General features: G+C 51.8%; 1 protein-coding gene across 4 annotated transcripts in view; it reads left to right on the top strand.

The window, feature by feature from the left end:
- Window positions 1-16,127, top strand: part of LOC138838405 (msx2-interacting protein-like) — a 72,503-nt gene extending 56,376 nt beyond the window's left edge. For 3 of the 4 annotated variants that reach the window (XM_070037871.1, XM_070037870.1, XM_070037872.1), the window contains exons 9-15: window positions 1,417-1,530; window positions 4,001-4,101; window positions 4,833-12,939; window positions 13,364-13,861; window positions 13,966-14,160; window positions 14,439-14,597; window positions 14,945-16,127. In XM_070037871.1, the coding sequence (XP_069893972.1) occupies window positions 1,417-1,530; window positions 4,001-4,101; window positions 4,833-12,939; window positions 13,364-13,861; window positions 13,966-14,160; window positions 14,439-14,597; window positions 14,945-15,076 (9,306 nt within the window). In that variant the 3' untranslated portion in view covers window positions 15,077-16,127. The remainder of the gene's footprint in view (window positions 1-1,416; window positions 1,531-4,000; window positions 4,102-4,832; window positions 12,940-13,363; window positions 13,862-13,965; window positions 14,161-14,438; window positions 14,598-14,944) is intronic. The other variant, XR_011375597.1, reaches the window with a different exon arrangement.
- The last annotated feature ends 1,401 nt before the right edge of the window (window positions 16,128-17,528 follow it).

The following is a 17,528-nucleotide window of genomic DNA, read 5'->3' as shown; positions in this document are numbered from 1 at the left end:
AGTACTCCTCTTTGATAGTGTTTGCCTAGCATGCACAAAACCTTGAGTTCAGTCCACAGCACTGTAGAAAGGAAACCGGAGGCGGGAAAGGAGGAAACTGTTTTGAACTAGCTGAGACTTTTGAAATTTATGAAACTGTTCCAAAGTTAAATAAAATGTTTTTTAGAGTTGTGTCCCCTATGTCTCCCCCCCCCCCCCCCCCAACTAGGTGGTGTCATTTGAGCTTTTTTGCTCTACCACTTGAGCTTCAGCTCCACAGCTGGTGTTGTTTTGGTAGTTAATTGGAGATAATGAGTCTTATGGACCCAATTGCCTAAGCTGACTTGGAATGGCAATCCTCATATCTCAGCCTTCTGAGTAACTAGGATTACAGGCATGAGTCACTCGCACCCATCTACATACTTACCTTCCCTCCCTCTCTCCCTCTCTCCCTCTCCCTCTCCCTCTCTCCCTCTCCCTCTCTCCCTCTCCCTCTCCCTCTCTCTCTCTCTCTCTCTCTCTCTCTCTCTCCCCCCCTCTTCCTTCCTTCCTTCCTTCCTTCCTTCTTTCCTTCCTTCCTTCCTTCCTTCCTTCCTTCCTTCCTTCCTTCCTTCCTTCCTTCCTTCCTTCCTTCCTTTTTTTCTTTTTTCTTTTTCTGTCAGTTGTGGGGCCTGAACTCTGCGCTTGGGCGCTGTCCCTCAGCTCTTCAGCTCAAAGCGAGCGCTCTACCACTTGGGCCATTTCTGGTAGTAGTTTATTGGAGATAAGAGTCTCACAGACTTTCCTGCCCAGGCTGGCTTTGAACCACAATCCTCAGATCTCAGCCTCTTGAGTAGCTAGGATTACAGGTGTGAGCCACTGGCACATGGCTTTTTTTTTTTTTTTTTTTTTAAGTGAAAAGTAGAAAATAGTCCAGTGGTAATGGCATGTCTATAATCCTAGCTACTGAGGACACTGAGGTCTGAAGATCCCTGTTCTAAGTCAGTCTGGGCTTACAGATCTGTGTGTCTCTTACCTCTTATCTCCAGTTATAACCAGCAATACAAATGGAGGCTCAAGTTAAATGTGTCTTAAGTGGTAGAGAACAGCCTTGGGAGAAAAAGCTAAACAAGAATGCAAAGGTCTTGAGTCAATCCTCCCAGTGTAAGCACATACAAGGAAGAAAAGAAAAGCAATTTACTTAAAGTATAATAGTCAATATGGAAATCAAAGTAAAATATAGGAAAAAATAAAGGTATAACATAGCTCAAGTCACGATATTCATGATTTGATGTGGTCACATTTTATTGTGTGTTTCATCAGGAAAAGCCTGGAAATGTGTTGGGCAAAATGTACATAATGAATTTTCTTGGCAGCATTCTTGGGACTTAGTGTATCATTGGGGCTGACACTAAGCCCAGTGGATGAGGATCTTTACTGGTTTTTGTTTTTTTACAGGTGGTATTTGACCGCTTAAAAGGCATGGCCCTGGTTCTCTACAATGAGATTGAGTATGCACAAGCAGCTGTAAAAGAGACCAAGGGGAGGAAAATCGGTGGGAATAAGATTAAGGTGTGCAGAATGATTTTAAGTAAATGCAAACAAAATTATCTTCAAACCTCACTCCATTAATAACTGGAATTTGTAGGCTGTCAGTGAAGAATGATTTATAGAACATGACTTACATGTCCTTGGTTTTAGGAGGATATTGAGGTTTTTGTGTTTGGCAATAGGCACAGGTACTTTTCATAATGTTCTCTAGTTCAAACAAGCATCTTCTCCCTCCCTTGGATACCTGACTTAGTGCAAGCCCACCTATAGGTTCTATCTCTGAGTATCTGCACACCTAGGGTATGGCGTCAGTGGTCAGCTTCTCTAAGGACCTGTCTTCCTCTTTACGTCTCAAGAGTGGGAAGACATTATAAGCACTATATGCTTAGTTTGTTTTGCTTACATGATAGTTAAGGTTGGAGGGAATCCATACTCTTTTTTTTTTTTTGGTCCGGTCGTGGGGCCTGAACTCTGGGCCTGGGTGATGTCCCTCAGCTCTTCCGCTCAAGGCTAGCACTCTACCACTTGAGCAACAGCGTCACTTCTGGTTTTTTCTTTTTGCTTATGTGGTACTGAGGAATCGAACCCAGGGCCTCATGCATGCAAGGCAAGTGCTCTACCACTGAGCCACCTTCCCAGCCCCATGGAATCAATACTCTTAATAATTGATAGTTAGATTGAAATAAAATGGTAAAGATACTGTTAGATAAATAGGTACCATATGCTTTAGTGACTGAGGTCTGCCTGTTTGAATAAAGTTTAAACGTTCTCCCTTTTTCTCTTGGAATTGTTCTCTCAATTTTGTATATATGTATTTGTCAGTCGTGGGCCTTGAACTCTGGGCCTGAGCGCTGTCCCTCAGCTCTTCAGCTCAAGGCTAGCGCTCTACCACTTGAGCTACAGCTCCACTTCCAGTTTTCTGGTGGTTTATTGGAGATAAAAGTTTCACAGACTTTTCCTTTTCCTGCCTGGACTGGCTTTGAGCAGAGATCCTCAGATCTCAGCTTCCTGAGTAGCTAGGATTACAGGTGTGAGCCACCAGTGCCCGGCTTCATTTTTTTTTTTTTTTTTGTTGGTCGCGGGGCTTGAACTCTGGGCTTGGGCTCTGTCCCTGCGCTCTTCAGCTCAAGGTGAGCGCTCTACCTCTTGAGCTACAGCGCCACTTCTCCCGGCTTCAATTTTGTGATAATAAAGATCACTTGACTTAATGGATGCAGTTATTTAATTGCCTATCAAGAATCCTGACATTTGGGGCTGCGAAGTTGGCTCAGTGGTAGAGCGCTTGCCTTGCATGCCTGAGGCCCTGGGTTCGATTCCTCAGCACCACATAAGCAAAAAGAAAAAAAGCCGGAAGTGGCGCTGTGGCTCAAGTGGTAGAGCACTAATCTTGAGCTGAAGAGCTGAGAGACAGCGCCCAGGCCCAGAGTTCAGGCCCCACGACCGGACCCAAAAAAAAAAAAAAAAAAAAAAAAAAGAATCCTGACATTTGTTTCCGTTTTCCATTTTACTTTTTATTTTCTTTCTTTTTGTGCCCATTCTGGGGCATGAATTCAGGGTGATGTCCCTGAGGTTTTTTTGTTTGTTTGTTTGTTTGTTTGTTTTGTTTTGTTTTTTTCCCTCAAGGCTAGCACTCTGCTGCTTGAGTGACAGCTTCGTTTCTGGCTTTTTGCTGGTTGATTGGAGATAACAGTCTTAGAGACTTTCCTGCCCAGCTGGCTTTGAACCTCTACCTTCAGATTTCAGTCTCCTTAATAGCTAGGATTACAGGTGTGAGTTACTAGTGTTCAATATTTTTTTAAAGTAGTACTGGGGTTTGAACTCAAGACCTGGAGCTTGCAAGGCTGGTTCTCTACCACCTGAGCCATGCCTGTACCCTTCTGTTTTTTGTTATTTATTTTTATTACTACTAATTTCTTTTTGAGAAAAGATTAAAAAAAATTAAAAAGGCCAGTGCTAGTGGCTCATGCCTATAATCCTAGCTACTCAGAAGTCTAAGATCTGAAGGTCTGCAGTTTGAAGCCAGCCCATCAGGAAAGTCTGTGAGACTCTTAACTTCCAATAAACTACTAATTGAGCTGTGGCTGAAGTGGTAGAGCACTAACCTTGAGCAGAAAAGCTCAGGAACAATACCCAAGCCCTGAGTTCAAACCAAGGACCAGCACCAAAAAAAAAAATTTAATTAAAATAAAAAGCCAACTCTGGCCTTGAACTTATTATTCTCCTGTTCCAGCCTCCAGAAAGCTGATGTTACTTGACCTTTCCAGTCTTTGGATGGTGCTCTTAAATTACATTTGTCAGGATTTCTGTACAATTTGAAACATTTCAAGTTAACAAAATTTAGTTTCTGTTAGTGTTTCATTTGAAGTAAATTGCTGTTTTCTGAGTTCAACAGGGATATAATGTGAAAAATTTTCAAGTTTGATAATACTTTTTCATAATTAAAATCTGAAATTTAGGTTACCTATTTCTTTCTTTCTTTTTTTTTTTTGAGGTTGATTTTGCGAATCGGGAAAGTCAGCTGGCATTTTATCACTGCATGGAGAAGTCAGGCCAAGATATCAGAGACTTTTATGAAATGTTAACAGAAAGAAGGTATTGTTACTTCATTGTGTATTAATTGTTTCCAGTACTGGGAATCAACCCAGTGCCTTGTGCATGCTAGACTAGCACTGTACCTATAAGCTACATCCCCAGCCTAAGAAGATAATAAATTTTAAACACAGGTATAATTTTGTGAATGCAGTTTTCATGTGGCTTACAAGGGTGTTAGGATACTGTTTTGATTTCTCATTGAATTCTCCTATAACTTGAAAGTGTTACTGTTTTGTCAGAGTTAGGTTCCATTAATTTCCAGGACAATTCAGTGGTTCTTTTATTTATCCCTGTCCATTGGCCTTTAGCTCCTAAAGCGAGGAGGGTAAAATTTGTTAGGGCAGTGTCACTATACAGGGGCTTAAACTCAAGTCTGTCTGGAGTTCTACCACACATCTACTTCTGGCCTTTTGCCAGAATTGGGGATAAGGAGTGTTGTGGAATTTTCTGTCCTGACTAGTTTTGAATTGTGATCACACATCTCACCCTCCTGAGTAGCTATGATTACAGGTATGAACCACTGGCACTCAACTTTCTATTTCAATTGTTGAGATTTAATTTCCAAAATTCTTTATAAAAATGGACTAGCCAAACTTCAGTGCTCAGAGCTACATGGGGTTAGGAGCGGAGAGCTGGTACAGTTTAACAAGTGATTAATTGACACCAGAGTTTAAAACATAGAACTCTCTGATCTCAAACATCTAACGTTAGGTATAATCTCTTTTTGGCAGAGAGGAACGAAGGGGATCCTATGACTATAACCAAGATCGGACGTATTACGAGAGTGTTCGGACTCCAGGTACATATCCCGAGGACTCCCGGAGGGACTACCCAGCCCGAGGAAGAGAATTTTATTCAGAGTGGGAAACATACCAAGGAGACTACTATGAGTCCCGCTACTACGATGATCCTCGAGAATACAGGGATTACAGAAGCGATCCCTATGAACAGGACATTCGGGAATATAGTTACAGGCAAAGAGAACGAGAGAGAGAGCGTGAAAGATTTGACTCTGAGCGGGACAGAGACCATGAGAGAAGGCCCATTGAGCGAAGTCAGAGTCCTGTGCACTTGCGACATCCACAGAGTCCTGGAGTATCTCCCTCGCAGTCAGAGAGGTTGCCGAGTGACTCAGAGAGGAGGCTGTATAGCCGGTCCTCAGAGCGGAGTGGCAGCTGCAGCTCACTCTCCCCCCCACGGTACGATAAACTGGACAAGTCTCGTTTGGAGCGCTATACAAAAAATGAAAAGACAGATAAAGAGCGAATTTTCGATGCTGAGAGAATGGAAAGAGAGAGGCGCTTAACACGGAAGGAGAAAGTGGAAAAGGACAAACCTGACAAACAGAGACGAAAAGGAAAACTTCATTCCCCTAGTTCTCAGTCTTCAGAAACTGACCAGGAGAATGAGCGCGAACAGAGCCCTGAGAAGTCAAGGAGTTCTAGTAAACTGAGCAGAGAGAAAACTGACAAAGAAGGAGTGGGGAAAAACCGCCTGGAGCTAATGCCTTGTGTGGTTTTGACTCGAGTAAAAGAGAAAGAAGGGAAGGTCATTGACCACACTCCACTGGAAAAGCTGAAAGCCAGGCTTGATACCGACTCCGCCAAGTCTTCTGTTCTGGAACAGAAAGTTCAGGCCTCCCAGACAGAGCCTGCAAAATCTGACTCTAAAGCAGAACCTGCTAGAGGAAAAGTGGTGAGGGAAAAGGTGCTTAGCCACATGGAGGTAGCAGATAAGGAAGGCAGGCCTAAGCCCAGGAAGCCTCTCAGGCCAGAGCAGACCCCTGAGGGTCTGAGTGCTGTGGACCTGGAGAAGCTGGAAGCCAGGAAAAGGCGATTTGCAGATTCCAGTTTGAAAGCAGAAAGGCAAAAACCAGAAGTCAAGAAAAGCAGTCCTGACATGGAAGATGCTCGTGTACTTTTAAAAAAGCAAGCTGACTTGTCATCGAGAGATGTCATCCTGCTGCGGGAGGGGGAGTCTGAAAGGAAGCCTGGGCGAAAAGAAATTCTTAAAAGAGAATCTAAAAAAATCAAACTGGACAGACTTAACACCGCTCCCAGCCCTAAAGACTGTCAGGAGCTTGCTAGTATCTCTGTTGGGTCTGGCTCAAGGCCCAGCTCAGACCTGCAAGCAAGACTGGGAGAACCAGGGGGTGAATCTGTGGAAAATCAAGAATCTCAGTCAAAAAAAGCCACCCCCTCCAAACCACAGCTCAAACAGCTGCAGCTCTCAGATGATCAGGGACCGGAGAGAGAGGATGGCAGGAAAAACTGTTGCAGTCTTCGTGAAGAAACATCTGAACGCAAACCAGGCCAAGAGAAACCACATGTGGTAAATACTGAAGAAAAAATTGGCATTGACATTGATCACACACAGAGTTACCGCAAACAAATGGAGCAGAGTCGTAGAAAACAGCAGATGGAAATGGAAATGGCCAAGTCTGAAAAGTTCGGCAGTCCTAAAAAAGACATTGACGAATATGAAAAGCGTAGCCTTGTTCACGAGGTGGGCAAACCCCCTCAGGATGTCACCGATGACTCACCCCCCAGCAAAAAGAAAAGGATGGATCATGTTGATTTTGATATATGCACCAAAAGAGAGAGGAATTACAGAAGTTCACGCCAAGTCAGTGAGGATTCTGAAAGGACTGGCTGTTCTCCCAGCCTCCGCCATAGTTCCTTCCATGAAGATGATGACCCCCTCGGCTCTCCTAGGCCTACAGCAGTAAAAGGGTCTCCTAAAGCAGATGAAAAAGGTCTCCCCTATTCTAATGTAACAGTGAGAGAAGAGTCCTTAAAATTTAATCCTTATGACTCTAGCCGGAGAGAACAGATGGCAGACATGGCCAGAATAAAGCTGTCTGTCTTGAATTCTGAAGATGAGTTAAATCGTTGGGACTCTCAAATGAAACAAGAAGCCAGCAGATTTGATGTGAGTTTTCCAAACAGCATCATTAAGAGAGATAGCCTACGGAAGAGATGTGTGCGTGATCTGGAGCCTGGGGAGGTGCCTTCTGATTCGGACGAAGATGGCGAGCACAAATCCCACTCGCCCCGCGCTGCTGCAGTGTATGAGAATTCCCGGTTGTCTTTTTTATTGAGAGACAGAGAAGACAAACCACGTGATCGGGAAGAAAGACTTTCTGGTTCTTTAGAAAGGAACAAGTTTTATTCTTTTGCACTGGATAAGACAATCACGCCAGACACTAAAGCTTTGCTTGAACGAGCGAAATCTCTCTCTTCATCCCGAGAAGAAAATTGGTCTTTTCTGGACTGGGATTCCCGATTTGCTAATTTTCGAAACAACAAAGATAAAGAAAAGGTTGACTCTGCTCCAAGGCCTATTCCATCTTGGTACATGAAAAAGAAAAAGATCAGGACTGACTCAGAAGGGAAAATGGATGATAAAAAAGATGATCATAAGGAGGAGGAGCAGGAAAGACAGGAACTGTTTGCCTCTCGTTTTTTACACAGCTCCATCTTTGAACAGGACTCCAAGCGGCTGCAGCATCTAGAGAGGAAGGATGAAGACTCTGACCTCCCTCCTGGGAGGTCCTATGGGAGGCAGGTATCTGACGGACCACACACCACAAGCGAGTCAGTTCAGGAGCCGGTCGTTCTCTTCCACAGCAAATTCATGGAGCTCACAAGAATGCAACAGAAAGAAAAAGAGAAAGACCAAAAACCCAAAGAGGTTGAGAAGCAGGACAATACAGAGAACCATCCCAAGACCCCAGAATCTGCTGTGGAGAACAAAGAGTCGGAGCTGAAAACCCTACTCCCAGCCAGGCTTCCCAGTGTCCCAGCTGTAACTGCAGAAACAGCATCATCCATGCCCGAGAAGACCAGTGAGCGGGTAGCCGAGGCATCTCCAGTGCCTCTGGAAGAGAAGCCTGTGGAGCCAGCTGCTGTTCCCGAAGAGATAAAACCAGGAGCTGAGCTGGCACCTGTTTCTGGGGAACAGCTCGAACAAGTAGATGTGCCCCCACGAGCAGACAGTGGCCACGAGGCTCCCGTGGCACCTCTCACTGTGGAAGATACCTCACCTATGGACCCCCCGCCAAGTATGGACGCCAAGCCTCCCACTCCAGGGCCCTCACTTTCCCAGGTGGAAAGCAATATGGATCCAGAGCCTGAGAGTCCCCAACTGCCTTCCAAACCGAGCCAGAAGACTGAGGACGCTGAAGAGCCGAAAGCAGAAAGGCTAGACATAGCTTCGAGCATTGACCCTGGAATCAATCAGAAGGCTGAAGTTGCTCCTGAGGCTCAGCCTCAAGCTTCTGAGGATGCAGAGATTGATCCTCCCATTGCTGCAAAAGATAAGAAGCCAAACAAAAGTAAGCGCTCCAAGACGCCAGTTCAGGCAACTGCAGCAAGCATCGTGGAGAAGCCAGTCACGAGGAAGAGTGAGAGGATTGACCGGGAAAAGCTAAAACGGTCCAGTTCTCCGCGGGGAGAAGCACAGAAGCTTCTAGAACTGAAGATGGAGGCAGAGAAGATTACAAGGACTGCTTCTAAACACTCTTCTGGAGACACGGAGCACCCTGAACCAAGTCTTCCAGTCAGCCGAACGAGGCGTCGGAATGTCAGGAGTGTTTATGCAACTATGAGTGACCACGAAAGCCGCTCTCCAGCCAAAGAGCCCACAGAGCAGCTGAGAGTGACCAGGAAGAGATTAGAGAGAGAGCTTCAGGAGGCTGCGGTAGTTCCCGCCACCCCTCGGAGAGGACGGCCTCCAAAAACACGCCGGCGAGCCGAAGAGGATGATGAAGCTGAGACTAAAGAGCCTGCAGAAACACCCAGACCAGCTGAGGGGTGGAGGTCCCCGCGGGCTCAGAAAGCAGCTGGTGGCCATCAAGGGAAAAGGGGGAGAAATGAGCCTAAAGTTGAAGCAGAGCGAGCAGAGGCTGCTGCTGAGGCGCGGCACCAGGTAAACGTGAAAGAGGGCAACACCAGATCCAAGGGGGATAAAGAGGAAGCAGGAAGTGACCCGAAACGAGACAGAAAGGAAATGGTCACCAACAAACATGTGCCTGACTTTGAAGCCATGGAAAAAAGGCCAGTCCCAGAAAAAAACTCCAAATCAAAGAGAGGAAGATCTCGAAACGCACGCGGTGCGGTGGACAGAGCTGCGCATCTGAGAAGTGTGGCAGTGGCCGCCAGTCCCAGTGTGGCCCTTGCAGGGGGGCCAGGGCAGGCAGTGGACAGGGAAGCTGGGATTGTGGCAGTCTCCCCAGAGAAAAGCGAGAGTCCCCAAAAGGAGAGTCGTTCCTCATCCCAGTTGAAAACCACTCCAGTGGATCCCGACAGGGAATCGGGGAGAGAGGATCTGTCTGCCCCCCGGCTGTCTGCAGAGGTGGCTCAGTTGGCCAAGCAGATGGAGCTGGAACGGATGGAGTTGGAGCGGGCTGTGGAGAATATCGCAAAGCTTGCTGACACGGCCCCCCGTGGTACTTATAAGGCAGCAGCTGTGGGAGCTGTGGGTCCTACTACGGAGGACAGGGACAAACCCGCCCCTCAGGCCAGTGAAACAGAACTGGCTGCGGCCATTGGTTCCATCATCAGTGACATCAGTGACTCCCCTGCCCCGCCCCCTTTCCCTGCGGACTCTCAGACAGATCTGCAGTCCCCAGGGGAAGCCACAGAGCCTGAGACCCACCAGGCCGTGTCTGGAATCGTAGAGGCTGCTTTGGAGTCTTCTAGACCTGCAGTCAGTGCCCCTGTCCCCTCAGCAGGTGCCAAGGAGGCTGGGGGAGATGGCAGTGACACCTCTCGCCTGCCCCGGCAGGCCAGAGGGTCCAGAGAAGGAGCAGTCGCTCTTGTCCGCAAAGACAAAGGGCGCCAAAAGACTACAAGGTCCCGCCGTAGACGAAATACAAACAAGAAGGCCAGCGCTGCAGCCGAGCCTCCCAGCGCTGCAGCCGACCCCCCTGCCACCGTAGAGACAGAGACTGACCAGGCTCAGGGCGAGAGCCCCACTGTGAATGAGGAGACCACGATCCAACCCCCAGACTCACCGCAGGAAGACACACAGGCTGAAAAGCCCCAAACTACCCCTCCTCAGGCCTGTGCTTCTGACCCGACCAAGACTCCACCCACAGAGGGTTTGCCTGAAGACAGCAATGCTGAAGAGAAGACGCCCCCCAAAGTACCCACATCCCCGGCCCTCCCCTCCCTGTCCCAGCCAGCGCTGGCTGATGACGAGGCCCAGGCCAGGTTCAAGGTACATTCAATCATTGAAAGTGACCCTGTGACCCCACCCAGTGATTCGAGCCTACCCCTGCCCATACTTCCTTCTGTGACTGTAGCTAAGCTTGCTGCCCCTGTCCCCTCCGGGGCTGTCCCACACCAGAGCCCCCCAACGAAGCTAACAGAGTGGATCACCAGGCAGGAGGAGCCGCGGCCTCAGTCCACCCCGTCTCCAGCTCTTCCCCCAGACACAAAGGCCTCTGATGTGGATACCAGCTCCAGTACGCTGAGGAAGATCCTTATGGACCCTAAATACGTGTCTGCCACAGGCATCACGTCCACCAGCGTCACCACAGCTATCCCGGAGCCTGTGAGCGCCGCCCCTGCGCTGCACACGGCACTGCCCCCTCCAGTGGAAGCGAAGAAGCCTCCCGTAGAAGAAAGCCCCGTGGTTCCAGCCACGCAAGCCGCCGACACGCAGGCCTTGCAGCTCCCCGTGACCTCGGACAAGGAGAAGGTGGCTCCAGTCATCGCCCCCAAAATCACATCTGTGATTAGCCGGATGCCTGTCAGCATTGATTTGGAGAACTCACAGAAGATAACTTTGGCAAAACCAGCACCTCAGACCCTGACAGGCCTGGTGAGTGCCCTGACGGGCCTGGTCAATGTCTCCCTGGTCCCTGTGAACGCCCTCAAGGGCCCTGTGAAGGGCTCGGTGGCCACGCTGAAGGGGCTGGTGAGCACCCCTGCGGGGCCCGTGAATGTCCTCAAGGGGCCCGTGAACGTCCTCACCGGGCCTGTGAACGTCCTCACCACGCCGGTGAATGCCACGGTGGGCACGGTGAACACTGCCGCGGGGGCAGCGACAGTCACAGCCGCCACGGTTGCCTCCGGGGGCGTGACTGCCGCAACGGGCACGACCACTGTGACCACCGTGACGACCATGACAGGCGCCGCCGCCGCCGCCGCCGCCGCCCCGGTGGCGAAAAGCAAGCAGAGGTCAGGCAGCAGCGAGAACAACCGCTTCCACCCCGGGGCCATGTCTGTGATCGATGACCGGCCCGCAGACACGGGCTCCGGGCCGGGGCTGCGTGTGAACACTTCGGAAGGGGTTGTGTTGCTCAGTTACTCCGGGCAGAAGACTGAGGGCCCACAGAGAATCAGCGCCAAGATCAGCCAGATCCCTGCAGCCAGTGCCGTGGATATCGAATTCCAGCAGTCCGTGTCCAAGTCCCAGGCGAAGGCCGATTGTGTCACACCTTCGCAGCCCACGCCCAAAGGCCCTCAGGCCCCTTCTGGCTTTGCCAACGTGGCCACCCATTCCACCCTGGTGTTGACGGCGCAGACCTACAACGCGTCCCCTGTCATTTCATCCGTGAAGGCCGACCGTCCGACCCTGGAGAAGCCCGAGCCCATTCACCTCTCTGTGTCCACGCCCGTTACCCAGGGTGGCACAGTGAAGGTTCTCACGCAGGGCATCAACACGTCCCCGGTGCTGGTGCACAACCAGCTGGTCCTCACCCCAAGCATAGTCACCGCCAACAAGAAGCTCGCTGACCCCGTCACTCTCAAGATAGAGACCAAGGTCCTTCAGCCAGCTAACCTGGGCTCCACACTCGCCCCCCACCATCCCCCAGCTCTGCCCAGCAAGCTCCCGACGGAAGTGAACCATGTCACCTCAGGACCTAGCACCCCGGCAGAGCGGGCGGTCTCCCACTTGGCAGCCACCAAGCCAGAGGCCCACTCTCCTCGACCCAGCGGGCCCACGCCGTCCTTCCCGAGGGCAGGCCACCCCAGCAGCACCGCGTCCACCGCGCTCTCCACCAACGCCACGGTCATGCTGGCTGCAGGAATCCCCGTGCCTCAGTTTATCTCCAGTATCCACCCTGAGCAGTCCGTCATCATGCCACCCCACAGTATCACCCAGACTGTGTCCCTTGGCCACTTGTCCCAGGGCGAGGTGAGAATGAACACACCCACATTGCCTAGCATCACCTACAGCATCCGCCCAGAGACCCTTCACCCTCCTCGGGCCCCCCTGCAGCCCCAGCAGATAGAGGTCAGGGCCCCGCCCCGGGCTGGCACACCCCAGCCGGCCCCTGCCAGCGTTCCCGCCCTGACCTCCCAACACCCGCCTGAGGAGGAGGTGCACTACCTCCCCGTCGCCCGAGCCGCAGCCCCCGTGCAGTCCGAGGTGCTGGTCATGCAGTCTGAGTACCGCCTGCACCCATACACCGTGCCCCGCGACGTGAGGATCATGGTGCACCCACATGTGACTGCGGTCAGCGAGCAGCCCAGGGCCACCGAGGGTGTGGTGAAGGTGCCCCCTGCCAGCAAGGCCCCCCAGCAGCCAGCCAAGGAAGCTGCCAAGACATCAGATGCCAAAGCAGCCCCGGCCCCCACCTCAGCTCCTCATGGCGAGGCCCGCATCCTCACCGTCACCCCCAGCAACCAGCTCCAGGGGCTGCCTCTCACCCCACCGGTGGTTGTGACCCATGGGGTGCAGATCGTGCACTCCAGCGGAGAGCTCTTCCAAGAATACCGGTATGGCGACATCCGCACCTACCACGCTCCAGCCCAGCTCTCTCACACCCAGTTTCCCGTGGCCTCCTCCATCGGCCTGCCCTCCCGGACCAAGACTCCGGCCCAGGTGAGCAAGGCAGTCTCAACTTTCTCTGTGCGTGCACTCGGGCATCCCCCATGGCATTGAGGTGGAGATAACAGGAAGTCAAGATGGTGGGCGAGGTGCGGGCGAGCCACACAGGCCCTCCAAAGGGGCTTCCTATCCGCAGTGGTGGTCGCGTGTGAGAGGGTCAGATCGTGACAGAGCGAGCTTTGGCTGTGGGGAGGAGCTTCGTGGGAGTGCCTGGCCCAGTGGATCCTGCCTGTGGAGTCAAGAGGGAGGTAGTAGGCAAGCAGCTGGCCAGAAGCCACGCTGCTGGCTCATGCTCGCTCCCTCCCGGGCACACAGAGGAGCCTTTTCCCGGGTCCCGGGGGGGGGGGGTTCTTGGTTGGGTTGGTGGCAGGGCTTGGTGGCTGACACTGACTGTCCCTCTCTGCCTTCCCACCTCTAGGGACCCCCGGAAGGTGAGCCCTTGCAATCCATACCTTCCGCACAGCCTGCCTCACCCATGTCATCAGCACAGCCTGTCCCGCCTCTGCCCTCCTGCCAGCCCGCGCCACTCAGCCAGCCTGGCCAGCCACCCAGCAGCAAGAAGCCGCAGGTCTCCCAGGAGGCAAAGGGGACCCAGACTGGAGGAGCAGAGCAGCCTCGCCTCCCGGCTGTCCCTGCAAGCAGGCCTTCAGAGCCCCATGCTCAGCTTCAGCGGGCACAGGCAGAAACAGGCCCGGCGTCTCACCCTTCCCCTGTGTCTGTCACCATGAAGCCTGACCTCCCGGCCCTGCCCCCTCAGGCTGCCCCAAAGCAGCCGTTGTTTATCCCCACAACTTCAGGCCCCAGCACCCCACCAGGACTGGCTCTGCCGCACACTGAAACCCAGCCAGCCCCTAACCAAGATTCTTCTCCGCACCTGACTTCCCAGAGACCTGTGGACATGGTCCAGCTTCTGAAGGTAAGTGTGGCCGCCGCTGCCCTGCCACCCTTAGTTTGCAGCCTGGGTCCGGCGCTGTCCAGTGTGGCCACCGGCTCACTTGTGCACTCTTTTCCCTTGAGCAGAAGTATCCCATTGTGTGGCAGGGCTTGCTGGCCCTCAAGAACGACACAGCTGCTGTGCAGCTCCACTTTGTCTCTGGCAACAACGTCCTGGCCCATCGCTCGCTGCCCCTCTCCGAAGGAGGCCCCCCGCTGAGGATTGCCCAGAGGATGCGGCTGGAGGCATCACAGCTAGAAGGGGTTGCTCGAAGGATGACAGTAAGGCGCCGGGCCCCAGGGAAACACTGCTCCCTTCCCCCCCCACTGCCACCCTGTCTCCTGACATTCTCCAAGTGGATAGTAACAGACATGTCTCTACCGTGGGGGTGGGGGTGCGGGTGGGATACGTGGAGACGCCAAGCAAGGCCATTTGCTTTGAGCAATTAGGTGAGCTTATGACACCATATCCTAGATGAAGGGTGCGGCGGACTTGACACTGGGTTGGACATGTGCTCCTGTTTGGCTAGGAGACCCCTGACCACTGGCCTCTGTCCCAGGTGGAGACAGATTACTGTCTACTGCTAGCACTGCCCTGTGGTCGTGACCAAGAGGACGTGGTGAGCCAGACAGAGTCCCTCAAGGCTGCCTTCATCACCTACCTGCAAGCCAAGCAGGCAGCAGGGATCATCAACGTTCCCAACCCTGGCTCCAATCAGGTTGGTCCTCTGGGCCTGTGGCCCCTCACCCCAGGTGTGTGTTCAGAGGGAGGGGTGGTCTTGGCCTGCCAGGCTAAGCTCTCAGGAGGCGAGGGAGGGGCCTGTGCCTGAGAGAAGCCAGCGAACTGACAGGACTGTCCTGAGCTTGCTGCGGAAGTGATAGCTGGACCAGGTGCCTGGGAGTAAGATGGCAGGCACTGGCTGGGTTCCGCCTGTGGGGGTGATCCAGGGTGGGCAGCTGGTCTGGCTTGCCCTGGTGCTCTGCCTCTCTAGGACTTGTCAGAACCACCTGGAGTTGGGGAGGGTGATGTGAAGGCCAGGAGTCCCACTCCTTTCTCCTTCTCCAGCCTGCTTACGTGCTGCAGATCTTCCCACCATGTGAGTTCTCTGAGAGTCACCTGTCCCGCCTGGCTCCTGACCTCCTTGCCAGCATCTCCAACATCTCCCCCCACCTGATGATTGTCATCGCTTCCGTGTGAGGCATCGAGTGGTCATCACCCGAGGTATCTTCCCGAGGCCCTGCTGCAGAAATTGCACCCAACACCGGACAGGACAGCCCAGCAGGCGAGGGGAAGCTGCTGATGGGGACAGACTGCTGCCCGACGCCAGCTTCCTGCACTCGCCCACCACTCAGCTCCAAGGGACAGACCTCTGGGCGGAGGTGCTGCTACTTTGTATGTTTACACGACACTTTCACCCAGGACAGACCACCGATGGATGGACAGACTTGCAGACTCCTAGGGGCTGGGTTTCTGTCTCCTCTTTTGGGAGAAAAGGAACAGAGCAATGGAACGAATTTTTTTTTTTTTTTTGTTTTTTGTTTTTTGTTTTGGGCTTTTTGGGTTTTTTTTGGTTTTTTTTTTTAAGAAACAAGAGAACTGCCTTTGCACTAAATTAGTGACTTGGATTTTTTTGCACAGTGAAGATAGGCTGTGACACTGGACACTTGGTGTACATGAACACACATCACGGACTTTTAATGCTGGAACCTTGGGGGTCAAGGAACATTTCATTGGGATTTTTTTGCCCCACCTCCTCCCCTCCCTGCTCATTGGATGTGTTACCTTTCCTAATTCTCCTGCCGCCACCACCTTTGACTCACGAGGATGTACAGTTTACAATCAAACGAGCAAACAGAAGGATTTCCTTTCTTGGTGGGACATGCAGAACTTGGGGTGTGTATATATAAATATATAATATATATAAATATATATAATACTGACTTAAAAATCAATTTCCCCGACATACATTTTTTTTAATCTGTGCCAAAAATGTGTTTTCAAAGAAAATCTTATTTTCATACTCAGACTTTGTACCGTCACTCATTGTCTCAGTGCGCTTCGCCGCAGCCCGGGTCTTCCTGCCACGTGGAAGTGTCTGTCACCCAGCATCTGTACAGGACCGGCCAGTCCCTCCTCCTGCGACCCGGACCGCCCCCAGACCTCCTAACACTATTAATTTATGAAACTGTTTTCCTCAGCGCAGTTTTGTTTTGTGTGTCCATTGGATTACAAACTTTATTAAAAAATACAAAACACCTCAAGTGTGAATGAGTGTGATCCTGGCCGGAGTGGGAACAGCAGGGTCCCTGGCTTAAAATAGAAACATAGCCCTCACCCAGCTTTGCTTTTTGTGTGTGTGTGTGTGTGTGTGTCAGTCGTGGGGCTTGAACTCTGGGCCTGGACGCTGTCCCTCAGCTCTGCCACTTGAGTTACAGTGCCACTTCTGGTTTTCTGGTGGTTTATTAGAGATAGGAATCTCACAGTCTTTCCTGCCCGGGCTGGCTTTGAACCGTGATCCTCAGATCTCAGCCTCCTGAGTAGCTAGGATTACAGGCGTGAGCCACTGGCACCCGGCTTCAGCTTTGCTTTCTTTGCCCTGCCCCAAGTCTGTAAACAGGGGCCTCCTCCCCAAAGAGCATTTTACCAATACACGAGGATTTTGTCATGAGTGCTGAACTCAGGAAATATTTTTCATTGTAGCAGCGTGGGTACCGGTGACATTTCTGTCCTTGCTGGTCCCCAGGCAATGTGGAAGGCACTTCAGGCAGGTCTCGATACAGAAACACATGCACATACCCAGCAAACTCGGAGCCTAAGGGTTCCCTTCCTTTGTCTGCTAGTAGGGTGCCAGTGGTTCCCATGTAGACAGGAGGGTGGAGGGGGCTCGCTCTAGGTTCCCTTGCAGTTCAGTTGTGAAACCAGGATTCAGGAACATCTTCACTACGCTTAGCGGGGCAAAAACAGGCCTGCACACTTTTACCTGTGAAAGAAGGGTCCCAGCTGCTAGGACAAGCTGTGGGGAGGAGGTAGAGGCAGGAACTCCAGGCTTGGAGGGAAGGGGGGGGGTCGGGGAACAGCCTTGCTTACTATGAACCCACCAAAAACTCCACTTTGCTCCTTTGGTCCCTCCAGGGACAGCCTGGTGATGGGTTCAGAACCCACCAGGGCAAATAAATGCTTCTAAAAGACTACTGGCAGCACCTGAGCTGGCGGCTCATGTCTGTAATCTCATCTACTTAAGAGGCTGACAGGTGAAGGCAGTGGTTCTAAGCCAGGCTGGGTAGAAAAGTCTTGTGAGACTCTTGTCCAATTAACCACTGAAAAGCTCTTGGGGTAGAGCATTAGCCTTGAATGAAAAAGCTAAGGGAGCTTGTGAGGCCCTGAGTTCAAGTCCCATTTTGGGCACATGTATGTACACTTGCACGCGCACACACACGGCATTGGCTTGGCCTCTGCTCCAGCAGGGTGGCTGGTGAACTAAGCACAAAGCTGCAACACTGCTCCGGGTGGCGTGTTGGGGTTGGGCCTGGCATAAACCCAGAAGTGGCCAAAGAGGGTAAAGCCACTGAGACCTTGGGGCTGGGTTCTTGGGGCAGCCAGCAGGGAGGGGTGCAGGTTACAACACTGCTGAGGAGAGCACAGGCTTGGG

This window comes from Dipodomys merriami, unplaced genomic scaffold (assembly GCF_024711535.1).
Source record: "Dipodomys merriami isolate MVZ:Mamm:240054 unplaced genomic scaffold, mDipMer1.0.p SCAF_28, whole genome shotgun sequence".
NCBI classification, from domain to species: Eukaryota; Metazoa; Chordata; class Mammalia; order Rodentia; family Heteromyidae; genus Dipodomys; species Dipodomys merriami.
This window is presented reverse-complemented; position numbering and strand designations above follow the sequence as displayed.